This window comes from Podarcis vaucheri, assembly GCF_965113315.1.
Source record: "Podarcis vaucheri genome assembly, chromosome: 6".
Taxonomy (NCBI): domain Eukaryota; kingdom Metazoa; phylum Chordata; class Lepidosauria; order Squamata; family Lacertidae; genus Podarcis; species Podarcis vaucheri.
The window spans coordinates 74,769,032-74,796,116 of record NC_138764.1 but is presented as its reverse complement, the minus strand read 5'-3'; the positions used below and the strand labels follow the sequence as shown (position 1 = coordinate 74,796,116).

General features: G+C 44.6%; 1 protein-coding gene across 2 annotated transcripts in view; it reads left to right on the top strand.

Moving 5' to 3' along the window:
• Window positions 1-26,731, top strand: part of DENND2D (DENN domain containing 2D) — a 33,658-nt gene extending 6,927 nt beyond the window's left edge. Inside the window, exons 2-12 of one of the 2 annotated variants that reach the window (XM_082226972.1) lie at window positions 300-481; window positions 3,622-3,734; window positions 5,127-5,196; window positions 12,811-12,888; window positions 13,472-13,549; window positions 20,379-20,527; window positions 21,084-21,261; window positions 23,121-23,162; window positions 24,220-24,304; window positions 25,437-25,676; window positions 26,235-26,731. In XM_082226972.1, the coding sequence (XP_082083098.1) occupies window positions 300-481; window positions 3,622-3,734; window positions 5,127-5,196; window positions 12,811-12,888; window positions 13,472-13,549; window positions 20,379-20,527; window positions 21,084-21,261; window positions 23,121-23,162; window positions 24,220-24,304; window positions 25,437-25,676; window positions 26,235-26,296 (1,277 nt within the window). In that variant the 3' untranslated portion in view covers window positions 26,297-26,731. Of the gene's footprint in view, window positions 1-299; window positions 482-3,621; window positions 3,735-5,126; window positions 5,197-12,810; window positions 12,889-13,408; window positions 13,550-20,378; window positions 20,528-21,083; window positions 21,262-23,120; window positions 23,163-24,219; window positions 24,305-25,436; window positions 25,677-26,234 lie in introns of both variants that reach the window. The other variant, XM_082226971.1, reaches the window with a different exon arrangement.
• The last annotated feature ends 354 nt before the right edge of the window (window positions 26,732-27,085 follow it).

Below are 27,085 nucleotides of genomic sequence, written 5' to 3'. Positions count from 1 at the left end.
TCCAGCTACTGCTGGTCTCCTCACCTTCCTCTCCACCAGTTCCAATGAGCACCAGCCACCACTGATAGCCGTGGCCCAGCTTCCACCAATGAACACCCCGGAAGATACATTCTGAAGCAGTTGAACACAAATTCACTGTCTCCTGAGGCATTTGTTTTCAGGGCAGTGACTGTGCGCCCAGACCACTTTCCTTGTGCACAGGCCATCATCTGTTTGGTTTTTTCTGAAATGGTTATGTATCCCTCAAATCCTTCTGCAAGGCCTAATTCTTGTTTTTGTGTCACTGTCATCTTGTGCAGCGGATGAATCCCGGGACGCACACCCTACTGAAAGCAAACCTGATATTGGCGAGAGGCCGGGAGAAAGAAGCAGCTTCCCCAGCTCTGCAGGACACTTGTTCTTTGAATATTTGGTTGTGGTCTCGCTCAAAAAGAATGCTAAAGGAGATTATGAGCCCAAGATTACCTATCAGTTTCCAAAGGTGAGATACCCACCGTGATTCTTTTGCCAGATGACAAAACTGGAGCGCATTAGTGAGGAACGCTCCTCAGATATTATACCTTGGAGGGATGAATGCTGGAAGCAAAGCAGTGCCATGATGGCAGGTTCTGCTTCAGCCTTCCCTAACCTGGTGCTCTCTGTATGTTTCGGACTACAGCTCCCATCAGTCTCAGTGACCAGGGCCAAAGGTCAAGTAGGAGAAGGCTGCTGTACTCCAACCTCTCTGTTGTTTTGAGATGAGCCTATGCCCAGGCAAGTGTATGTGTGTATCATTTCAGAAGCTGAAATGAAAACACACAAGTTGGAGTGCAGTATGTTTTTTAAAAAAAAACACAGATTGCTTCAAAACAGAGGGAAACTGGAATGTTGGGCCACTTTTGCTGTTGCAATTCATGATGGCTGGCCCAAGCATTCCCTGAAAATGTGAAGGCAGGGGAGGGGGGTACTGAAGAAAAATGCTGATTTGGATCCTACATCTTTTAGATTCTCTTTGCCTGCCTTCCTCTCCAGTTCCACAGAATTTTGCCTGCATTGCAAAATTTTGCCTGCCTGTAAAACTCCAGTAGAATTGATTTATCTTAAGAAATGCAGAAAATCCTGCTAACAAAAACCAGAGCCTACAGCAATCTTTCTCTTTTGAAGTGTCCCTCAGTGTTTTGCTTCATGGTGTATCTTCTCTCTATCCATTGGAGTTGTGCCAAGGAAAGTGCTCCCTTGGTGATTGTGAAAGTAGGAGGGATGCTGCTGATGGAGTGAGGAAGGAACATCAGGCCCAGCGTGTCAAGAAGGCATGAGAAAAAATATCAACATAAGTGATCTCTGTGGCTGTGGAATATAATCCTAGGCCATCTGCAGGGCAAGCCATCTTTGTTGCAGCCTACATAGATCTTACATATCTTTTAGACCTAGCGCTGACTGGGCTGTGTCTGGGCTGTTCCACTTCAGACCGCAGGGGTTGGAGCTCAAATGAGTGAATGCTCCTCCGTACCAAAATAAATAAATCCCTCCATGTAGCAATGCTGAATGTCAGGAAGAAGAGTTCTAGATTAGTATCAAGAAATTTACTTATTATTATTGTGGAGGCACATTCTGTCTTGTAAGCCCCTTACCTGCAGCCTGCAATGGCATCGATCAGACGTGGACTTACTCACCCCTGCTGTAAGCCTAAGCATCTCAATGAAATAATTTCCAGTTCATATGTGTGGAGTTGTATTTAAGGAGATGGCTTGTGTATTCTTTACCTGATTTTATCTAGCACTGCTGGACCAGGATTCAGTGCTACATTATATCTAAATGAAGCACCCTGACCGCTAGAGAAATGCAGGGGTCTTCCACAGAATCCCATGCTGTCTTGCTCTAGTGTCGCGTTTTACTAAAATAGTTCTGCCTGATTGAAAAAATTCACGTGAGGCTGAAATCCTTGTCACTGAATGGGGTGGCCGGTCTTTGCAAAGTGATCACAGAAAGAGGCTTGTTACTCTTATTGTTGTACAAGATGCAACAGCCGTTCCGAAAGTCTGTGCCTCAGCATTTCTTTTAAAAGCAGAATAAAACCATGTTCCTTTGTGGCTTCGCTTCATGCAGCCTGATTTCACACTGCAGCACTTTCGTTTTATCTGGGCATACATTCTCACCACTTGGTCTGCATGGAGAGGAAAAGTACAGAATTGCTTCAGACTCAGATTTTCTTTTTAAAGTTATTTCATGCATGTGTCCTGCAGGCTGTGTAGTGACACAATCCACTGCTCAGTGTAGTATGTGAATTCAATATGTGACCTTCTTTTTTAGGCCCAGGTTGACCTTTATGCAGACAGCTGTGCAGGTGCCCTTAAGTCCCATGCTCAAGTACTGCCTTGCTCAAGAGACTTTCAGTGAAATCACCAAACATCACTTGCAAACCAGACCCCTCTTCATTTCGCTAGCCAGCAACTGTTTTCCTCTGCAAAGTACTATCTGCTGCTAGGTTCCTGTCATCTCAGTCATAGAAACATCTTCAGTATGTATTTGCCATGTGTCTTCTTTTTCCAGGACACATCCTCTCTTTCAGGGGTAAAATTTCTGTCCGGGTGGATTTTTTTAAGTTTGCCAAAATGTCTCTGGCTATGCTTTCTGGATGAGACCTAGACATAACTGGCGGTTGAAGACTTGCTTTCCTCTTCTCTTCTCCTGCCCCCCTCAGCAATATATTACAGCTTCTGTAGCCTACATATAGTAGGGGTATTTTGCTCTTCAAAAAATGCAGCCCTAGTATGGCTATGTAAAGCTGTCTTATGCTGAGTCAGATCATTGAGCCACTATTGTCTTCTTTGACTGACACTGGCTTTCTTGGGACTCCAGCAGAGGTCTTTCCCTTCTTTAGCAATCTGACCACTTGGCAGGAGGAAGCCTGTTTCCTGAGGGTACAATAGGATATTTGGTTAAGGACCTCCACCTCAGTCAACCTCTAGATAGCCAATCCTTGCCAGTTTTTGCCTTATTCCCCTCCCCCCAAGTCAGGTGGTCTGATCTTTAAACACTTGTCACAAAATGAGAGTAAGTGGTCAGAGAAGGGGGTGATCCCAGCATGCCACACCGGCCTTGGCAGCTTCTCAGTCCAGTATGAGAACCAAAGAACAGGCTGCCATGAGTTGCCATGCTAACAGTGCAACGTGCTTCGTATATATTCTCTTATAAATCCTTACCATGGTAATCCTAGTTTGGGCAGTGTAATACTGTACTTACAAATACAAAAATGATGATCCACACATAAGGACTGAGGACTTTCTTTCAAAGTCCTTTCTTATGGCTACATATGATCTTCAGTCTTATAGAATGCAGACGAATGTTACTTATGCATCTATCAGAATTGACCTCAGAAGCAGCTCAGATCTTCTGTGTGGACTCTTGTACCTCATAGCAAGTGAGCCAGTGTGGTGTAGTTGTTTGAGTGTCAGACTAGAGCCTGGATGACCAAAGTTCACTCGCCCATGAAGGTTACTGGGTGACCTTGAGCCAGTCACTGCCTCTCAGCCTAACCTACCACACATATTTCAACAGAAATCTCCTAAGTATCATGGAAATGTAACTTCTTTCATCTCCCCCTTTTCTTTTCTTTTCTTTTTGCTTTTTTTCTGATTTCAGCGTGAGAACTTGATGAGGGGACAGCGTGAAGAGGAGGAAAGGTTGCTGCAGGCCATTCCCCTTTTCTGCTTTCCTGATGGCAACGAATGGGCACCGCTCACAGAGTTTAACAGGTAAGCATTGTGTGACTTGCGAGTCAGCGAGGGACTAGCGCTGTATTGTCCTACAAGAGATTAGGAAAGCAAAATAGACACCAAGAGGCAAAGACTTAGTGCTACATACACATGATATACCTTTAAACCACATTTAAAACGTGTGGCCTCTCCCAAAGAGTACTGGGAATTGTAGTTTATCCCTCACGGAGCTACAGTTCTCAGCCACCCTTAACAAGCTAGTTTCCACAATACACCTTTAACTGTATGGTGTGTACCTCAAATTGTACTCTTGTGAGCAGAACCTTCTTTTTGAAATTCTGTAAAACCACCTGCTCATAACTGGTGGACCTTTATAATGATGCTTTATAATCCTGTTTCTAGTTTAGCCAGCATCTGTTGAGTGCAAAGAGTGTTTTGTTTTGTTTTTGCAAAGGGCTGATGTTAAACTGTCATTGTAATCTCTCTCTGCAGATTGTGATAACTGATTATTTTTGCACAATCTCTTACCATTCTCTCTGATGACTTAAAATCATGATAGTCCTCCCTTAAGACAAAAACAGATGCTACATTTTTCAGTGTGATAAAAATCTTAGGGTTTCCCCTGCCTCTGAAATGCACTGGCCACACATAACAAATGTAAAAGTTTAGTTCAGAGTACCTGCTCATTTTTCCCCCTTCTACACAACTTCTGCATCTGACTGCCCTAGTTTTGAGTAAGCCTTTGTTATCTTTCACTTCCCTTCACAGGAAGGGGTAGTAATGCTTGCCTGTTGCAGTGCAGTTTGCTAAGGGAAGCTGGTAACACCCGTAATTGCCTTGAAAACGTGACCTTTGTATGTTACCCAGTTTGCGTTTATAACTTAAAGATCTTCAGGGGAATACTGCTTTGCTGGTTTCATTCTTGTAGTTAACAGGTTCATTGGAATCACTTGTCATAAAAAAAAACCTCCTGCTTTCCATGCCACTGCTCAGCTTATGTTCAGAAGAGTGAGGCTGCAGTGCAAAATCGTAGTTTATGCTTGCAAGAAATGGTTCAGATGATCTGTTTGCTCCCAGAAATGTTGCCAACCAAGCAGGAAGAAGAATACACACTTCTCTTCTGCTGAGTGGTGTGAAGGCACTTCTGGGGGTGCGGGGCATGTTTTCCACATAGAATCTCTCTGACACATGGGTCGTAAGGTTCCTGAAGACTGTATTTGCTGAGCCCTGAAACATTCAGAGACTAATTAATCTTGTCTGCTCATAAGTAAGCCCTATTGAATTCAGTAGGTTTTACTCACAGCTAACTTGGGTGAGGATTGCAGCCTGCTTCCCAAATCTTCATTTAAGTAGCCGATTTGTTCTGCTTTCCCCCCATACAATAGTTAGCAGACTGGTAAAACTCTTAAGTCTTTTATTCTTTTTTTACAGTGAAACCTTTTCTTTTGTTCTCACCAACGTTGATGGAAGTAGGAAGATTGGCTACTGCAGGCGACTGTTGGTGAATATTTCTTTTACTACTATTTTTTAAATGTTCCTTTTAGTTTGTTGTTTAGGCCCTGGGCGGGGGGGAGTGAGGCTGGCTAATCCAAGGAGCTCATGCAGTTTTTGCAGTCAGGCCCAACCCCGCACTGAGTTTGTAGTATGCCAGAATAGGCATAGTTTTTCATATTGACCAATAGTTGTAAGACTTACAAAAGAAGGAAGTTGCTAATACATGTATGAATCCAGTGCCTTAGCCCCAGTCCTTACTGAAGTGCCAAATCTGTGCTTGGGTGTTTACCAGTTTAAACTGCACTCCCCTCTCTAAGCACAAAACACACTGATCACGCTAATCTTGGTCAGTACAGGAAACATGATCCAGTGTTGCCCTGTTGCATATTTTGGATCCAAGGTGGCCATGAAACGTGATCTGCGCTTGTTAAGGAGGTCTCAATGTTGAAATTGCAGTACCCTAGTACTGTTCTTTAAGGAGTCCCCAATGCCATGCCCAAGACAATCTCACTGCTCAATCAGGGAGGGAGGTGGTTATGACAACAGCAGGATCCCTGTTCTGTGCCAGACGCCCAGTACCAAGTGTTCATAGTCAAATGGATTGTATCTTGGACTGGGCATCTGGCAAGGAGGAGAGGATCCCTAGGCACTACTACAGCAATCCCATCTTCCCACCCAATGACCATAAGTTGCTCTTGTACAAAATAACTGGCTTGAATTGACTGGGACCAAAAAGGTTTTGCAAGGTCTGGATAATACATACCAGCCGGTCAGCTTATTCATCCTTGATCGTATCTATAGTGATGCACTACTTTGTACTTCTTTCTAAAGATGTGATTTAGGCCCTCAGATTTCATTTAGTCCTAAATTCACTATCAGGAAACAATGTTGATAAATTCAGCATGTGGAGCTCCCAGAGAGAATACGATGGACAAATGCATTAGTTTAGCTGTAATGGTATTTTTGTTTCTGAAGCCTAGCAATGCAGGCAAGGGCAGAGAGTGTGATGGAAATTCTTGACTCTGCAGCAGGGTGTTGGATGAAGGAACTGGGGCCTCTCCAGGGCATGAGAACTTGTCAAGTCCTTGTCAGCACTGGGCTATTGCCGGATTTGGCAGGGATTCTATGAAAACCACCAGATTCTTCCCCAAAATGTACAGAGCTTTAATGAAAGAGCATTGTCAGGTATAAAAAAGAACTTACACATTAGAGGAGAAAGGCAGAATGAAAGTCAAGTACTTATTTCAAATGATAAAAACAACTCAAATTAGTAATAATAGTAGTGATGGCAGTAGGAGAGTGGGCTAGACTGCCAAAGATCTGGGTTGCTTCCCCATCACAGGCATAATAATAATAATAATAATAATAATAATAATAATAATAATATAATATAATATATTGTATACTGCCCTTCATCCAAAGATCCCAGGGCAATTCACAACCTTCTTTTTATATGAACAGACCATTGCAAAATATGTGCCCTTATCTAAGCATAGTGTTACGACTTTTATAAAATGCATCATGGGACAACTGTCTGCTGCTGCAGAGTGCCTAGCGTGCTCCTTGCCCTTACCACAGTCCTTTATCAACTTCAAAGTTGATAAGGCCGTTATTTTGCGGAGGTGGAAAAGAAGATTCCCCTCCCCCTCGTGTGTAAGCAGCTCTTTACACATGAGTAAAAACACCCACTGTTTTTTAAAATTACGTTTACAAATAAATAATAATGGTAAAGGGTCTCGTGGGGTCCCAGCCCTGGTGAACACTTACCGTATTTTTCGCTCTATAAGATGCACTTTCCCCCTCCTAAAAAGTATGGGAAAATGTGTGTGCGTCTTATGGAGCGAATGCGGGCTGCGCAGCTTTCGCTGAAGCCAGGAGAGCAAGAGGGATCGGTGCGTACCAATCCCTCTTGCTCTCCTGGCTTTGCTTCGCTGGAGAGGCGCTGCACAGCTTTCCCTCTCTGCGCAGTGCCCCTTCAGCGAAGCAGCAGGAGAAACGGAGCCCCTTCCATTTCTCCTCCCACTTTGCTGGAGAGGTGCTGCGCAGAGAGGGAGAGAATATTTTTTTTCTTGTTCTCCTCCTCTAAAACTAGGTACGTCTTATGGTTGGGTGCGTCTTATAGAGCGAAAAATACGGTCCCTAGAATCCATGCTTAGAATGGAGCATTTGTTAGGTCCCTACCATTATGTGGGGCAGCCTTCCCCAACCTATTTGGCTGGGGCTGGTGGGAGTTGTAGTCCAAAACACATTGAGGGCACCTGACTGGCAAAGGCTGTTCTGAGCTATGTCATTAGTGCCTTTAGCTTTAAAAATATGTGACTGTGTAAGCATCTATGGTGTGTGTACCTAGTGTTGGACCTCTAAAAAGGTAGAACTCTTGTGTTGGAGAGAGGCTGGGGCAACCCAGCCAGATGGGTGGGGAATAATAACAACAGCAGCAGCAACAACAACAACAATCCTCAGATCACCTCTTCCAAATAAAATAGGAAAAACGAAAAGCAAGAATCCACAATCACATTTAGGTCCTGGTTGTGGCTAAGAGTTTTGAGAGGGGAGGAAAACAGCCTTCTTTTTGAGTGACTTGGATCCACTCCATTTCTGCAGAAATAAAAAATGACCAGCCAGAGCTCTGCACTGTATGTTACAAAGGACACTTGGATCATAGTCAAGGCCCTTTGCCTCTGGAGACATCTAGGCTTACATTCCAAGGCAATCTGATGCAAATTCTGGGGCAATTTCTCAGATAAATGAAACAACAACTGATCTTTTTTTTTTAAGCGTTTGTATCAATCACAACACAGTTGCCCTTGAGTTGCTTGCGGCTTTATGTTTATTATGTTTGTTCCTTCAAGGGAACAGTGGGAGGGTGGGGGGGGGGCTTTGTTGTGCAAAGAGTTGGACAAACACACACTGGGATCAAAATATAAATAATTAGCTTGAAGGATATACAGCCTGAATAGACAAGACAGACATAGAGGGGGAAGCAGAGAGGACCAGCAGAGACTGCTGGTTCAGGCAGCTACGTATTTCTGATCAGGGATGAACAAGTCAAGGTGACTAAAGTATTAGTTTGTTTTTTAAAATCCATACACAAGGTGGGATTTTTCCCTAGCAGCAGATAAGGTAAGAGCAGAGAAAGAGAGAGGCAATGGGAGGAGACACCTTCCTGATACCAGAATCACTGTCGTTCACCTGGACATTATAGAGACAAGTCAGGGGAGGGGTGAGATTGGGGTTGTGTGAGCATGATGACCGGGTGCTGGATTGGCTCCATCAGGGCATGGCATATATGCCCATTCCAGGTTGGCTGTTGAATCTTCCTCCATCAGGGCTCCTGCTGCCTGCCCCCCCCCATCCAGTTAAGTGGTGCCAGTTCAAGAGTGCAGCTCCATGGCACTGGCTGCTCTTGGTTGCAACAGTGACCATTTCTGGAGCACTCCCTACGTAAGTTGAAGGGAAACCTTGGCGGTGTGGTGGTGATTTTGGCATTGGCCCAATCTGGATCATGCCAGTGATGGGGGAGGCCTGAGACAAATGTAGATGGAGCATGGGCACAAGTGCGCTCCCACTCCCCCCCCCCATCCTCCCCTCCTGTTTCCCCACTTGCTACCCACATGAAGTCAGAACGAAGGCTACACATAACCTCCAGTGCCACAGTTTCTCTATTCCTGCTGAAGGTACGGAGCAGCCAGAAAGTAGGACAGGAAATCAGAGCCTTCATCACTGGTTCTTTAACTCAGATGATAACAAAGGTACAGGCTTTTGAAAGATGTGAGACTCCAAGTCCCGGAGGGCGGGGGTGGGAAGCAGTGAGCCCTCAAGTAAGGGCTGCTGTGAATAAGGCCAGAAAAGGGCTCTTGACCACTCTTTGAACAGATGAAATGGGGGTCTTCACAGCTACCTCCACCCACTGTCCAGCCTTAGACTGAACAACCATCATTCATTGTGATGTGTTCCTTTTTCAACACAAGAGAGTGTCTGTTGTCTCTTTCTGTTCTGCAGGGACAGTTGTTTTTTGTCCTCATTTCACTTTCACGTAAACTGTGTGACCTCTTTGAGGAAGCCTCTTTTGTGCACTTCCTTAAATTTGAGGTGGTGAACTGGAATATTCATATCTTAAATTAACCTGTTAGACATTCTGCACTGCCTTTCTTCCTTTGCCTTTCAGTTTATTTTGAATATTCTTAATATCCATCTGTAAATGGGAGATGTAGATGATAAGAGCTTTCTCTTTGCTTGTTTCCAGTTAGCCGAAAACAACACAGTCTCCTAGTTTAATTCCCCTACAAACTGATTCATAGCAGTCTGATTCAGAAGTGAGTTTGTATGTTCTCAGAAGTTTACATGTTGGCATTGTGTTCGCTAGTGTAGCCCACACCTTTGTTTGGATTGTTTGCTCTTTTGACAAGATATGCAACATTCAAAGCTTACAGTCAGATTTCATTGCTCTTAGAAGTACAGTGAAAACTGGCTGCAAACTGTGCATGTCGTAGATCAGGGCTGGACCAAGAGATTTTGCTGCCTGAGGCAAACTACAAGTCAGCATGGCATACATGCCCATTCCAGGTTGGCAGTTGAATCTTCCTTCAACTCCTTCCCTGCACCTGAAGACTGCAAATTAGCTTAGGGGATGCAGGCCAGGCCACATGGCACACACAGCTCTTTAATCACCTTGCCACAGCTCTAAGCCCTGAGGCAGTTTCCTTCCTCTGTCTAATGACAAGACCAGCCCTGTATCCTATACTGTTCTGAAGATGTTCTGGTTAACATATGAGGGACGCTATGTACTTTCATTTCTGCATGTCAAACAGTTCCAGTTGTTTGTTAATAATAGCATTTTTGTGCACGTGGAATCTGGACTCGCTTTAAAGCAGATTGATTTCTTATGTGTGATTGGAAGCTGAATTGGAAAACTATCACAGATTGGGAATCAGTATTTGTTGTGATAATGTCCGACATTCAGATTATCTTGTACATTCTTAAGAAGTAATTTACTGAATGAATGAATGTGTTTGTGCCCTACCTCTTAGGATACAGACCCACACCAAGGAGATTGTAACACACACTCACACAAAGCCAATCGATACAATATCTCATATAAACAATAAATTTTAAAATCACGGAACAGCCTGCAACCCCTCTCTTAATGAACCAAATGTGGCTGTTTCATTTGCTGTGGCTGAAGAACCCATTGTTGCCTAGTTGAAGGTTGGTGATCTGGTTCAGATCCTTCTCCCAGAGGATCTCAGTTGGAAAGATGAACTCTAGTCCTGGGTAGCTCAGTTGGTTAGAGCGTGGTGCTGATAATGCCAAGGTTGCAGGTTCGATCCCCATATGGGACAGCTGCATATTCTTGCATTGCAGGGGGTTGGACTAGATGATCCTTAGGGTCCCTTCCAACTCTACAATTCTATGATTCTTGGGCAATGTACTAGCTGTGTCTCAGTTTTTGCATCCGTACAGTGAGGTTGAAGCTTTAGGCAGAATTGGCTCCTCGGAAACCTGGTTTTCTCGCTTGGCATGCACTCACACCATAACACTTCGTGAGGACAAATGAGAAAGTGTTGTGTGCATAAGAATTTCTGCATAATAATTACAGGGCACAACTTTCCAGCTGATAAAGCTTTGATGTTAGGCAGGGGAGGGGGGAGGAGAGAGAAACACATACACATCTTTCAGGGCAAATATTTCAATTGCTGCTTAGTTGAAAAGTCAACAGGAAGACCGAAGGCCTTGAAAGGCTAAAAAAAGAGAAAAGAACGAAAAGCTGACTTTGACGGGTTTTTGCTTTATTTCATATGTTAACAGAACTAGTCGTCCCATAATTCCTCCATCAACCCATGGAGACCTGTGAAGAGACTCTTTAAGTTAATCTACAGGACTTCACAGTGAACACTATTGCAGCAGATATTCTGTGGTTCTGTTTGATGTTGATGTTTGCTATTGTATGTTCAGAAAACCACTCAATAGAAATATTTACAAAGAAAAATCCCAAAGAGCTGAAGGGACAGTTTTGGGGGTGGGAAATACTTCAAATGTAGTGATTCAGAAGAAGGGGGAGGCAGCTGGATGTGTGACCATAAAGAAGGAATTGTCTTGAGGCCAAACAGGGCATGACATCGGGGGGGGGGGTCACCAACAAACCCCCACAACTGGGTGTGTGGTTCTTTAAAACATACCATAGAAGGGGGCTGAGCTTCTGCCTCCTTACTGCCTTTTTAAAAAGCCATTTCCCCCCTCCCAATGGTATTCTGTGTCCACATATAACCCACTCCACACACATAGGGAGAAAAGTGGCTGAAGAGGGGCTTTAGGAGAGGTTTGTAGGTGAGGGAAATGCTTCACTCCAACCGCCGGCCCATGCTACCCTTTAAATCTGTGTATTCACATTCCGTAAGGCTCTTGTATGACTCACTTTGAGTTATGCCATCATTGCTCCTACCTGTGTTCTGAGGAAACTCCAGACTCAGAACCAGGGCGTGTGCCCAGGGAAGCTTTGCTTGTGCCTGTTTCAGTGCTTTAGTGTGAAACTGGAAGTTCAGGAAGCAGTGTCGCCCCTGCCTCTCCAGCCCCCAAAAGTAGGTATCTCGTTGCAGTGCCCTGGACTTGCATGCTGATTTCTCTTGATTTGTCACGTGGACAACCAGGAAACCTGCCATGGTTGTGTCCAGGTGCTATGTCCTACATGCAGTGACAGTTTGCTCTCACTTGGCAGCACAAGTCCTATGCACGTTTTACTCAGAAGTTAATTAACTTAATGCAGCTTGCTCCGCAATATAGGTGGGTTTGGGGCTTCAGCCTCAGCATGTCAGAGCTCCAAAAGGAAACCCCACTCAGATGCCTTCTGCCCAGTCAATATTCATCCATGCAGAGCTGTTTATACATGGTCCCTCCACAGCTTAGGTTGTTTTCTATGGTGACAAAGAGCTTAACCATCTGTTCACCATCCGGTTTATTTCACATCTACTACATTCTCATGTCTCAGGCTGTGGGTAAGGGGGGGGGGGAGGAAATCACTTGAGGCTCATTTTGTGTCATGAGGATGCTTCATGGAAATGCGCACTGCAACTTAATCAGGACTCGGCTAAATTTAGAAATAAACTGTTTAGTTAGCTTATAAAAAACCAGGAGATTCCCCCTCTCCCCCTCTGTTGGCATAGTGAAACTGCATTGCTTCCTGTTGCTAAACCCAATTTTCAAGTTCCGTGGGTGATTTTCACAAAACTGGGTCATCCAGAATTCACCTTTCTTCTGTGTTCAGTGAGTTAAGCTGATGTCTTGTTGATCTTGAGAGAGAGCAGGAGGGCATTCAAACTGGTCTAGTGCTCGGGGCTTTCTTTCTGTCCTTAGCATCCTAGAGGACAAAATGTGTTCCATCTGCTGCAGAAAAGAAGAAATACACCCCACCCCAAAGAGGCTTGTTGCAAATAGCCCTGTATTTTTGCTTTCACCACTCCATAACCAACAATCCAGTTTAGGGGCCTTGAAAGTTGTGTTTAGTGACTTAAGCCACCTCTTCTTGTTGCTATAGGAATGTTTTTGTGTATTTGCATACTATAAACATGCAGTTTGAACATGACGTTTTGCGGTGGTTAACTTTTGTGCAAAATGATTTTTTCAGCCATCTGGACGAGGTCCACGTCTTCCAGAGGTTTACTGCATTGTAAGCTGCCTGGGTTGTTTTGGCCTGTTTTCAAAGGTAGGAGTTCTGGACTATCTCTCCCCGCACCCCAGTCATCCCTTTTACTCTTCAGCACATACAGAAAAATAGATTTGGCTCAGAATTGCTTGTTTCGTTATTCCATGGTTAAATCTACCAACTTCTGGTATTCCCCTTATGAGGAACCAGTACAAAGAAAGAGGCTCCATCTCACCTAGATGACATGCCTTGTAATCCCAAACCTATTGATCAGTGGAAATGTGCTCTGCACATCATTATTAAAATTAAGAGCCAGTGTGGTACAGTAACCTAGGCATGGGAAGTGCTGCCACTCAAGCTTCCCAGTCCTGCAGAATGGTTGGGATGCCCTTAGAGGAAAGGCAGTTTACAAGAGGAGTTGGCACCAAGATGTCGAAGATGAAAGAAGCAAAATTAAGTCTTGTGCATCATAATGTGGCTTCCTTGCTGAGAATTCTCTTTCTTTGGTAAGTCCCTGGAGAGGTGCGAGCAGATTCGGAGTGGCTGTCAAGCGACTGATACCCTTCTTTTTTCCCATTAGATTTTGGATGAGGTGGAGAAAAGGCGGCAGATCTCTACAGCTGTCATCTACCCCTTTATGCAGGGTCTCCGGGAATCCCCTTTTCCAGCACCAGGGAAAACGGTCACCATTAAAAGCTTCATCCCCGACTCAGGGACAGAGGTTTGTAGCTGCTGATAATAACCTCAGCTGGTTCTATCATGACTAGTAAATACCGTATTTTTCGCCCGTCCCATAAGGCGCACCTAGTTTTTTTGGGGGGGAAATAAAGGGGAAAAATTTTTATCCCCCCCCCCCAGGCGCGGGGCTGGGGAAGCCCGAGCTTCCCCCACCCCAACCCCCAGAACAGGCAACTCTCTGCGGCCTTCGGCATGCAGGCAACTCTCCGCAAGCCGTGGGAGCCCAGCGCGGGCTCCCAAGGCTTATGGAGATCTGCGTGAAGCCTGCATTCGCCCCATAGGACACACACACATTTCCCCTTCATTTTTGGAGGGGAAAAAGTGCGTCCTATGGGGCGAAAAATACGGTAAGTCAGTAATGGTGGTAGTTCAGCAGGGAGTGCAATAAGGCAGGAGCTGGTGATCACAAAACACTCTGTGGCTGGGTTCAGATGTTAACTTGAAACCATGGTCTGAATGTCATGGTTTCATGTTAACATCTGAACCCAAACCTACCCCAAAAACATAGTTCTTGGGGATAAACCAGGTGCTGAAGCCATGGTTTGAAGCTGGTCTGCAAGTTGCAGTTTGAGCTAACTATGGTTTCGCATTACATCCCAGTTCACAGAGCATTGACAAACCACTCTAAGGGCCATGCTTCCTCCTGAAGAGACTACTACACAGTGGAGATGGCAGTGAATTTAGGAAAAGGAATGGTGGATAGATGGAAGGGACTGGTCAAGAAGCTCTAAACCATGGTTTGCCCATTGTACATCTGGAAACTAAAATGGTTTGCTCACTTAACTATGGTTAGCATCACAAAACATACATCTGCACTACATTTGAAGTGAGCCATTATGTGGCTAACTTTTGTTTATATGTGTCTGCTTGGATTTTATCATCTTGAAACCCATGGACCACATGGGTTGTTAGTCATGGACACAAACCACAATTTTTCACTTCAGAAAGTGGTATGACTAACAAAACGGATGACTTCTCCACTGCAAGCACACTGCAGTTGAGATAGGAGGCAGGGGAAGAAAACTCAATTGGCATGGGAAGATTACCAGTGTTTCCCAACCTTGGGCCTCCAGCTGTTTTTGGACTACAACTCCCATCATTCCTAGCTAGCAAGACCAGTGGTTAGGGATGGTGGGAATTGTAGTTCAAAAACAGCTGGAGGCCCAAGGTTGGGAAACACTGGATTAGACATATGAATTGTCCAGTATGTGCCTTGAGAGGCTTAAGTGCCCACAGTCAGGAACTTTGGAAAGTACCCTATACCAGGTCAGGCTATTTGCCTGTTGTTTGTTTTGACTGAAAGTGGTTCTCTGGGACTGGGATGGGGAACTTGTGCTCCTCTTGATGTTGTTGGGCTCCAACTCCCACCAGCTGCCTCCATTATGGGCAATAATTTTGGGATGATTGGAAGGGCCACAGGTTTCCCACTGCTGCTCTAGGATCTCAGAAATAGGCCTTTCATGTCACATACTACCTGACCTTCATTCCACCTGGACAGGTGATGGGTTGAATCTGTATGCAAAGAGTGTGCTCCACTACTGTCATTCAGGCGGACAAGAAAAGACTCCTAGGCTATTAACAGTTGCATAGGAGAGGGAATTTATGTAGGTGTAGTTTTTATTACAGTCGTACCTGCCAAAAACACCCTGTCCTTTATAACTACAGTGGTACCTCAGGTTACATACGCTTCAGGTTACAGACTCCACTAACCCAGAAATAGTGCTTCAGGTTAAGAACTTTGCTTCAGGATGAGAACAGAAATTGTGCTCCGGCGGCGCGGCAGCAGCAAGAGGCCCCATTAGCTAAAGTGGTGCTTCAAGTTAAGAACAGTTTCAGGTTAAGTACGGACCTTCAGAACGAATTAAGTACTTAACCTGAAGTACCACTGTATTAGAAATCCAAAATCTGTGACTGCTTCTGCATCTACCTGCCCCAATAGTATTGCTTGTCTGATGATAACAGCATGAGTGGTTTGGATTGATATTGGCATGCTGAATCATAGTGCAAGAAATTCTCTACAATGGGATGGGAATGTGGTTTTCTACTTTGTAAAAAGTCGCCAGATATAGTGGAGGACAGGACTTGTGTCCATTTTAATATTTGCACAGATTTGGGCTGACGTAGATTCCCTCCTGCCGTACTAGGACATGACAACAGCACCTACCCAAATTTCCTCTTTGATGCAACCATGAAAGGTGTAAGAGACCTGCCCTCTAATGTGTCTGGCATCTCTTCTAGCCCATAGCAAGTTTCCTCCCTAGGGAGAGGTCCTCTTGTTGTTGTTGTTTAGTCGTTTAGTCGTGTCCGACTCTTCGTGACCCCATGGACCAGAGCACGCCAGGCACTTCTGTCCTCCACTGCCTCCCGCAGTTTGATCAAACTCATGCTAGTAGCTTCAAGAACACCATCCAACCATCTCATTCTCTGTCGTCCCCTTCTCCTTGTGCCCTCCATCTTTCCCAACATCAGGGTCTTTTCCAGGGAGTCCTCTCTTCTCATGAGGTGGCCAAAGTATTGGAGCCTCAGCTTCACGATCTGTCCTTCCAGTGAGCACTCAGGGCTGATTTCCTTCAGAATGGAGAGGTTTGATCTTCTTGCAGTCCATGGGACTCTCAAGAGTCTCCTCCAGCACCATAATTCAAAAGCATCAATTCTTCGGCGATCAGCCTTCTTTATGGTCCAGCTCTCACTTCCATACATCACTACTGGGAAAACCATGGCTTTTACTATACGGACCTTTGTTGGCAAGGTGATGTCTCTGCTTTTTAAGATGTTGTCTAGGTTTGCCATCGCCTTTCTCCCAAGGAGCAGGCGTCTTTTAATTTCGTGACTGCTGTCACCATCTGCACTGATCATGGAGCCCAAGAAAGTAAAATCTCTCACTGCCTCCATTTCTTCCCCATCTATTTGCCAGGAGGTGATGGGCCCAGTGGCCATGATCTTCGTCCTCTTACTTAGAAGTATTAGTTAGGTCCTCGGCCACAAAGCGTGACTTGCCTTTCTGTGTTCTGTGCTAGTGAGTTTTGACTTCCTGTTACGATGTCAAAAGTTTGTTTCTTTTAGCTGCCAGAGAACGAAATTCTGGTATAATTTCCTGGCTTGCTCAATGTTTAAGGCAGCTGGAAGAGTTAGATAGTGAGTGCAGCCTGCATTTTCCTCAAAAGCATCAGCGTCTTTTCATTATCCTTAAATGGGCATAGCAGTATGTTTCCACCAGACACTTTTCAAGCTTGACTTTTATAGAGAAGGAGAAACTGCGCACAGAAAACAGATTATTTCAGCAGTCACACCCTTGTGGAAGTGCCCTTGCTGGCTTTTGTGCACATGTATAAACCTCCTCTGCAGGATTTTGCTCAGGAAACCAGTTCCTTGTGTTTGCATTGCAGACTTTGCACAGGGAAGAGCCAGTTTCTCATCTTTGTGGTGGAAGCTGACCCTAGGGCAAGACAGAGTGGCTGGAACGACGTTATTGTCACTAAACTACATTTTCTCACCCCATTACAGGAATAGTTGTGAAATGTTTTAAAGAATGATTCTGCTTTTTAAAAACGAGAAAGGGGGAACAAATGGAATGAACTTCATTGTGCTTTGAAAATAAATTTTAAAACCAGATAATTTAAAGCATGAGAAGTGGGAAAAGGCCCACCTACTCCAACCTCCTGGTCTCATAATGCCTAAACAGAACCCTGTGGGAAAGCAGGGGCTGAGCACAGCAACACTCTCCATACCTGGAGCTCATAGCAACTGGTATTCAGAGGTCTACTGATTCTGACAGGACAAGCAGAGCATCTGCCTGCTGCACAGTGCAATGTCAGGAGGAAACAGAATGGCGATGGAAGGGCAGGCAAACCTACAGCAAGTCCTGTATGGTGTATATAATATGTTCTTTTGGACCTACCACACAGATTTGTCTTCTCTGTGCAAATTGTCAAAAAGCTTTTTCTGAGTCCATGTGGCTTTTTTCTGGCCCAACAGAGGTATAGGCAGCTTTGGCTGGGATTGCTATGGTCTATTTTGTATTTTGTTTTATTTTAACAAAATAATCATTTATTAATTTGTTAGCCCAAAAAAGGAGCAAAATAAATAAAAAGAATATAACATTATAACCCATAAAGCATCACAGCCTGAAAGGACAAAAGTACAAAGATACAGCACAGCCTCAGAGGGGTAATAAAGTATTAACTCCTGCAAAAATTCCCTTTGCCCATAAAAAAGATATGGAAAAATAAACTACAGTGGTACCTCGGGTTACATACGCTTCAGGTTACATATTCCGCTAACCCAGAAATAGTGCTTCAGATTAAGAACTTTGCTTCAGGATGAGAACAGAAATCGTGCTCTGGTGGCGCAGCAGCAGTGGGAAGCCCCATTAGCTAAAGTGGTGCTTCAGGTTAAGAACAGTTTCAGGTTAAGTGCGGACCTCCGGAACTAATTAAGTACTTAACCCGAGGTACCACTGTATTCTCCACCTGTGAATTCCATCATTTTTGAGAATAAAGCTTCTATAACATCTTAGATGCACCATGTTTGTACATGCTGATGGCAGCGAGCAACCATGCACCTCAGTATTCATTTAAGAAATAAAAACATGCCATGTAGCAAAACAAAAAAAAGCTCATTCCAGCTCTGCCCTTTAGATGCTTGTAGTTTATGAGATATCTTTTCAAGGGCAATTTGCCAAACCTTAAAGTACCCGTAATCCAAATTATTAAGACTAAAGGACTTCCAGGATTTGGTAATAGAGCCCCGAGCTGCTGTTAAGAGATGAGAAATAAATTACTTGCTTTTCAGACCCTGTTCTGTTTCCATATACAGGTTCAAAAGTGTCAGGTGAAATGATGGCTTAATAGTTAGTTTAGTTATCAAAGAGAGAGAACACCTCATTTCACATTTCTGCCACTTTTGAGCAGGCCATAGTCTCTCTTGTATGTTTTTAGTGGGCAGCTGAAATTAAGATCTGGGTTTTAACTACCCAGTCCTGCTAGCAGAAGCCAGCACAAGGACTGTCAGTAGCACGGCAGAACTTTGCCCGCCCTTGCCTCCCTCTGCACTCCCACCCTCCCATCTCCCCCAGATCTGCTCTGGAGGGTCAGGGGAACCCCCAGAACAGTGCAGGAGAGGAGAGAGGGGAATGTTGCAGAAATGCCTGCGCCCATGAAATGATCTCGTTAGGACTACGCTGCATTCCACCCTAAGCTTGCAAAATAAACAAGAATAGTTAGTTCTGCCTGGAATCAAGGATTTGCTTCTTTGCCTTGGCTGTAGTGAGTCACTTGCAGTATGGAAAGTCCAAAGGTTACCGAAGCTGTTGCACCACTGTTGCCTTTTGAAATAATGGATTATGGACAAATGACAGGCTTAAGAGGAGGAAATAGATGTGCATTCCACTGGTTTTAATGGGACATACTCAGAAGTAAGTGTGTGCATGTGACTGCAGCCAAAGTTGGCACAGTCCTCCTTGCTTCCTGGCTGTCTCTCTGCTCTCCAGTCAGTGATGGTGGCCGATGGGCTGCCTCTAGACAGTGACTGATGTTGCTGAATGGCAAGTAGCCTGTGGAAGGATATGTCAGGTTGGGTTCTCAGTTTCTCATTTTTCCAATCTGAAATTCAGTTCTCCACATTTCTGCAGCAAATTGTAATTATTATTTAAATCCTTAGGAAAATTAGTCAGCTTTTTTTGTTTAATTTCTCCCAATAAACACACACACGGTTTTCAATAATGTGCACATTGTTGCAAACAATTTCCCCAAATATAATGGACTATTGTATGGTATTTTCACAAAGATTTCTAATGCACATTTTCCCAACAATATGTGCATTCTTGGGATCACTGCAGCTCCAAATTCAGGTAAGTTCAAATTTTGAATGACAGCTGTGCTTTTTTTGCATTTTGCTTCAGAAAGCTCAAATTTGGCAAATTCAGTTTGAAATGCAAACTGGATTTCTCCACCATCCTTCATGGCAAGCAAAGGAGGTGGAAGAGGTGTTAGCTACCCCATTCACACCAGTTCTATTCCACTTGGGAGATGCTCTTTTAAGCCTGTGCTCTGCCTCACAAAACCACAAGTGGTTGAGGCCCACCCTGTATGCACAGCTTGTTCTTGTTTTACCTGTTAACTGTATCCTGTCAGGTGTTGTGTGTGTGTGTATGGCCCTGGCTTGTTGGTTGTCTCAGCTTGTGGATTTCAGACATGTGTGTCTTGTGATGCCACTGGTATAGCAGGAATGTTTGCACACTGCCCTCTGCAGGCGAAAATTAGCATTATAGTATGGAAGTAAATAAAATATATAAAACTGTTGTCTAAAACAGGAGGCTACAAGCAGCAGCAAGCCTGGAGCTCAAGTGCTGTTCCTTCTCTCTCTTCCCTGGTGTAGCTACAAGGAGATAAGAAACATTTAAGCTAATTGGATTCTCTTACTGTGTCCAAACTCATGGGGACTCCGGTTTGTTTAAACTAACTGAAAACGAATCTGGATAATAATTCACAGTTTGATGATCTTGGTCTATTTGAACAAGCCTTAGTTCTCCCGAGTTCAGATGTAATGTAGAACTCGAGCCCAAGACTTGCTGCTACTTGTGCACATAATGCAAAATCATAGTTTAGTGTTACATTCAAAAATGGCATTTAGGTTGAATTCTAGGGCAGTAATTTTAGTTGATCATAATGATTCCTCTTCATTGAGTAGCTGGAGATAGTGTGTGTGGGAAACGAGGAGTGTTTTTTTGTTAAGCCTATGATACAAAATGTACCCACTCCTGTCTACATGGATGAACATAGTCATCCTGCCATATCTTGCTTTCTTCCTCACAGCATATTGAGCTAACACGGCCTCTGGACTCTCACTTGGAACACGTGGAATTTCAGGCCCTCTTTCAGTGCCTCAGTCCCGAGAAGATCCTCCAGATATTTGCCTCTGCAGTGCTGGAACGGCGGATAGTATTCCTGGCCGAGGAACTCAGGTGAATACCTTGGCTTCAGTCTAGGCCGAAAACTAATTGCGCTTCAGCCCCACTGAAATCAGTGGGATGACTTTGTTGCTTGTACTGTCAGGAAGTGTAGTGATTAGTCAGAATTTCTTTCCCTATTGGCGTAGAGGGTGACTGAATGTGGCCCATCTAGCCACTTTGTTTGGCTCTCTTTACTGGCGCTAAATGTAGTAATGAAATAAGGGTATTTGTGCGCCATGTTCAATTGATTTCGGCCTGGTGCGCACCTAACCTTTCTGAGTGTTTCTCAGTACAGTGGTACCTCGGGTTACATACGCTGCAGGTTACAGACGCTTCAGGTTACAGACTCCGCTAACCCAGAAATAGTACCTCGGGTTAAGAATTTTGCTTCAGGATGAGAACAGAAATCATGTGGCAGCGCAGCAGCCGCCGCAGGAGGCCCCATTGGCTAAAGTGGTCTTCAGGTTAAGAACAGTTTCAGGTTAAGAACAGACCTCCAGAACGAATTAAGTACGTAACCAGAGGTACCACTGTAATAATCTCATCAGCATTATGACTCCCTTTTCAGCTCCCTTTCCAAGTGCATCCATGCAGCTGCAGCTCTTCTTTACCCCTTCACCTGGGCCCATACGTACATCCCGGTGGTTCCAGAGCAGCTTCTCAGCACCGTCTGCTGCCCCACACCCTTCATGGTTGGGATCCAGAAGCGCTACCTAGACGAGGTTCAGGAGCAACCCATGGAAGAGGTACTGTCCTTCATGTCTCTGAGTAAGGGGCAAGTGGCACTGAATGGCAGGAGAGCAAAACATGACTCTGTATTGGGGGCTATCGCAGCACCAAAGATGGGAATTCGTGGTGTCCGCCTATGTCCTCCTCCTGGCAAGCTTCTGTTCTTCATCACTTCCACCTTCATCTCCAGTTCCATGTCATCTTAAAGGCTTGGCATGGTCATTTGGCTCTCATAAAATCAATGTTGGTTGTTCCATCCAACTGCAATGCGCCTAGATTTTGTGTGTGTGTGTGCAAATATTTCACTTCGGCTCCTGGTTTAATTTTATGATGGTGTCAGTTTACACCTTTTGGCCTGACTCAAACCTCTCAAAGGAACTTGCATCAAAACCTTGAAATAAACCAAAGAAACCCAAAACAACAAAATCCTCAAGGACTACTTCTCTCCATATGAACTAGCCCGGATCCTCTGGTCTTCATCAGATGCTTTCCCCCATGTGCCTTGCCAGTAGGTACAGAGTGTGGCCACACAAGAAGGGGCCTTTTCAGTGGTGCCCCCCAGTGCAGTCTGCGGGATATTCTACTTGGGGAGATGTGCCTGACACCGTCTTTGTCAGTCTTTAGGTGCCAGGCTGAGACTTTTTTGTGTGCTCAAGCTTTTGATAATTAATTTGGCTTTTACAGTGCTGTTCATATTTTAGCGGGTTGTGTAGGACTTACAGTATTCTACTGAATGTCTGTTTCATATACTTTCTATTGTTCATTGTTCCACACTTTTCTGGTTTTGAACTGCTTTTATTTGTTGTATTTATATCTTGTCAAGTTGCTTTGGGACCTTTTATTTTGTATAAAGTGATTAATCAATGCAAATACAGTGGTGCCTCGCAAGACGAAATTAATTCGTTCCGCAAGTCTCTTCGTCTTGCGGTTTTTTCGTCTTGCGATGCACGGTTTCCCATAGGAATGCATTGAAAATCAATTAATGCGTTCCTAGGGAAACCGCCTTCAGACCAGGTCCGGGGACAGTCTGTCCCCGGACCTCTTCTGAAGGCTGGGGGGGGGGGGGACAAGGGCTTTTCTTCCCACCCCCAGCATTTTAAAAAACCCCGGGACAGCGGAGGACTTCTCCACTGTCCGGGCGATCTTAAAATGCTGGCGGGCGGCATTTTAAAATCGCCCCGGACCGCGGAGGACTTCTCCGTTGTCCGGGGCGATTTAAAAGCCCCTGGGAAGGCAGGCAGGGGGGACAAAGACTTTTGCCCCCCGCCAGCCTTCAGAAGAGGTCCTGGACCTCTTCTGAAGGCGGGCGGGGGGCGAAAGTCTTTGCTCCCCCCCCCCCGCCTGCCTTCAAAAGGTGTCCCCGCGGCGGCGGGAGGTGTCCCCTGCCCCCCGCCCGGCTTCGGAGCACCGGGAGAAGCGATCTCCCTGCAGCCCCTTGCCGCAAAAGACGTCGGGGGGCAGTGGGGAAGAAGCGCTTCTTCCCCGCTTCCCCCGGACGTCTTTTGCAGCAAGGGGCTGCAGGGAGATCGCTATCTCCCCCCAGCCCCTTGCTTCAAAAGAGAAGACCCGCTGTCCCCGGGGCAAGCTTCGTTTTGCGAAGCAAGCCCATAGGGAAATTCGTCTTGCGAGGCAACTCGGAAACGAAAAAACCTTTCGTTTTGCGAGTTTTTCGTCTCGCGAGGCGTTCGTCTTGCGGGGTACCACTGTAATAAAAATTAAAACTCCCATGATTACTGGGCAGGTTGAAGCCACTGCCTTCTGAATCCCCTGCATTCTTCCATCCCTCCAATTTTGAACATCCTCTGGATAGTTTGCTCATTCTTAAAGTAGTTCTGGATAGATAAAGCTGGATCTTATTTTATTTTTACCTTTTTAGGTGCTCCTTGTTGATCTGTGCAAAGGAAATTTCTTAAAATTGGTAAGTTTGATCCAAATCCAACATTATCCTTGGGTCTCCTCTGTCTTTTATGTCAATAAGAGTCTAATGTTTTATCCATGGTTTCTTCTCCCTCCAAATAAACCTAGACAGATCTTTTTGCCAATCTTTCAGACATCGTGTATCATTAAGTATTGGAATTGTTTGGAATAGAAATAGCATTTTAACCGAACTCAGACCTGCCTAGCCTCCAAAACATTACTAGACAATACCCTGGGATCATTTAGACAGTCTTCACTCTGCCAGGCTAGGCCAGTATAATCTGATGGCAAATCAAGCTCTCAGGTTGTCATGCTACCTGTTTCTTGGTTTCTTCGTGAGATAATCTTTCTGTTCTCCTCTCAGATATCATGGGATGGCTCCTGTTGATATATAATGAGAGACTGCATATCCATGCTGTCAGATGCTGTTGTGGTTGCTCGAGAGTAACCAGGCAGGACTCCGACCTGTCTTTTACAGGCTTTATTTTGGTGCAAACTATTTACAGTGAAGAGCGTCATAAGTTCATGTCCAGCTCAATCGCTAGCAGAATCCGGGAGTGGTCTGTTCTTGTACCTCCCCCAACATAAACGTTTCGTCACCTGCAGTCTTTTCCGCCCCTTCCTGCGCCTCAAGCTACTGCACATGATGGGCGTTGGTAAGGGCCTGCTTCCCTCCTCTCCAGCTTGCTCAGGCGGTGTTAAGGCTCTTACTAGCATCCTCTGGTCCTTCCACCTCTTCTCCACTGGAGGTGGGGCTTTCCTCCTCGCCGGAAGAGGAACTGCTTCGCAAGATTTTCGGAGGCTCCCTGTAACACAATTCCCCCTCTATCTCTCACCTCTGCGTTGATGGCAGTTCCCTGACACATATAAATTACATCTGTCTGTACGTTGTGCAGAATGTGTCTTGGGGGAGCTAGTGGCAAGATGTGTTTATAGCCCTACAGACCTGAAAGTGCCATCAGAAAGGGGTTATTTTTGAGTGGCAGCCCCTTGTCCTCACATCTGTTGCTTTTCAGTGACCGGCTGTTGTCTAAACCTCCCTGTTAATAATTCTGCAGGTTGGTGACGAAGAAGAGATTTTGCCTGCCAAGCTACAAAGCGAAATGCTGTCCTCTCTGCCCACGATGAACAACAACGTACAAAGTAAGCCTGCCTGTCTCCATCTCCCTTTATATACATAAAACAGAGCTATTTGAGAAATGCTATGAGGGAAGGGCTCCAAAATGGCTGTCCTTGGACAGATGAGCTCGGATAGGAGATCCTTCTTTCCAAAGATGGAGGAGACGATTTTGCATCTCTAGCTCTTTCTGCCATTATAGATTATATGCAAGCTAGTGGTGCAGGTAGATCTTCCCTTTGGAGCCCTATGTTTCCATAGCAACAGCTCCTTAGCAGTTTAATGCTAGGGGATTGGATTTTATGACTTAAGGATGCCACAGTTAATTGATGAGTTAATACGCCATACTGCCTCCACTGTGTGTAAATGGTAGACATTTCCTCATTATGCAGAGCTTTAAAGCTCTTTGATTAAAGGGGCTGTGAGAGTGAAGAGTACCTATGTTCACGTGAATTCTCCATAATCCCTATTAGAGATTAATGTCTGAGAACTCTGAAGAACTCAGCAAGGTTGAGTAATGTCTGTTCCGTGGGGACTGTGTATTTGTATATGTCACCAAGCTTCTTCTATTAATCTGCAAGGCCCTTAACAGCTTGAGTCCCGGATATCTTAAGGACTGCCTGATCCCTTATATCCCTGCCCAATCGCTGAGATCTTTGGGGAGTCTGTGTTGTTTGCTCCCCATGGCTCAGATATATAGCTTGTAACCACCAGAAATGGGGCACTCTGTGTTGTGGGTCCAAACCTGTGGAACTCCCACCTAGCTGAGATTAGGCAGGTGCCCTCCATGCTGATCTTCAGGTACACAACAAAGACTTCCTTATTCTAGCAGGCATTTTAAGGCAGCCTTCAGCTTTATGGTGTCTCTTTACTGTTTTATTCTCTGCATGGTTTATTTTTATGTACACCTCTTAGAAATGCTAAGGATTAAGGGGTATATAAACGCAATCAATAATAAATGGGCACATACTGAACCATTCGTGTGCATCCATGTTAAGTGTTGGCTGACTCTCTCCATGCAAGAAAACACACAAGAGAGGCAGAGAGGCAGGCAGACAAAAAAGCCATCTGGTCCTGTATCCTGAGGCTTGGGAAAGGAGCAACATTTGTGCTAGACCTGAATTGTACATTATCTCATTTTCTCTCCCTGCCCCCAAGCATCTGAGGAACTCAACACGCGTGTTTCAGACGCCTTTGTGCAGTTTTTCGTCAAAACAATTGGCCACTATCCGGCACACATCAAATGGGGCAAGAATGGTCAGGGCAGCTTCCAGGAGAGGTCGTTCTGCAAGGCCCTCACCTCCAAGACCAGTCGCAAGTTTCTGAAAAAGTTTGTGAAGACGCAGATGTTCTCCTTATTTATTCAAGAAGCAGAAAGGAACAAGAAGAGTGTTGAAGGTAAAACTGGTATAAGTGAAAGCATTCTTCCTTTAAACAGTCCTTATAAATATAGTTTGGATATGAGGTTGAATAAATTGGGAGTTCCGTCTTTCTCACAACCACAATCCATACATAATTACTTATCACAGTTGAGAGCTAGGTGCAGCAGGGGGGCGGGGTGGGGGCATTTCCCACTGAGAAATAATCCAAGTTTGAATGCTGCAAAAATGAATATTATGCCCACCAGTGTTCTTCTGATAGCTGGATCCCCTGCAACAAATAAATAATTGCTGCACACCTGTTGTGGAATTCATCTACCCAGATTTCGCTGAACATTTAGGTTTCTGGGTCCTAGTACCCCAATCCCCTTGTTCTTGGGGCTTACTGCCCCACTGATTCACTGCTCCTCACCCCCAGACAGAACTGCTGCCTGTCAATGTAGACAGCATTTAGATGGCTCTTAAGGCAACTTCCTATGTTCCTAACATTTTACTGCAATGTTGAAGCCGACGACAAGATCCTTTAGGTGGGGAAATCCATATGTAGTGATTGGTGCATTTTGTTTCTTATTCACAGGATATTTTCAGAAGAGATTAAATGAATATGAAGAACAAAAGAAGCAAAGGAGACTCTCCTGAATTTGGGCTCTCAGGATTGCTCACCATCAGATGGACAGGCCTGTGCCTAAATAAATTGCCTGTTTGGACCAAGATAACTTCCTAGGAGGAAGAACATCATTGGTTCTCATGAGAGGCCAGCTTGGCTTCAAGCTCTACTTTTTAATCTTCCCTTCCTTTTCAAGACTGGCACTACAGAGCTTTTCTATTATATAGTTAAAGTTTGGCTGCATTTAACAGCCCAGCTTGGAAGTAGGACTGCAGTTCTTTAAGAAAACGGCAGCATGAAACTGAAATGAACCAAGTGATCATCTTGGTCAAAACAGGACTCTAGAAATTCAGTCAAATGAAGGAGATGTGGGGTGGCTAATAATGACAAAGATTGTATAGCAAGTGATGAGAAAAATTATATTAATTGGAAACGTTTCTGTTCTCATTAAATGGTTTCCAAATCAATGGTTTTGTGCAGTGTTTGCTTCTAATGGCATCCTTTTGATGGAATCAAATTTCTGTTTTTATTTCATTGCTCTTATTTCCATTTTTGTAAAGTTGCGTTTCTGCACTCAGCCAGGTAGCAGTGGCTCTACTTGTTCCATATATTTTTTCTTAAGGGGAAAAAAGTATTGAATTTTCTTCTCACCTAGGGCTTTTGGCCCTTAGTTTAAAGGATTTCTAAGTATTTGGTGGGGCAGGATCTGCAGAACTTGTCTTTTATTTGTATAGATGGATTTGTTTGGTTTAGACTTTCATGACTTTGGTAATTGTCATTGGTTTTAGTGTGTGCATTGTGTTTGTAAATTGCTTTGACAT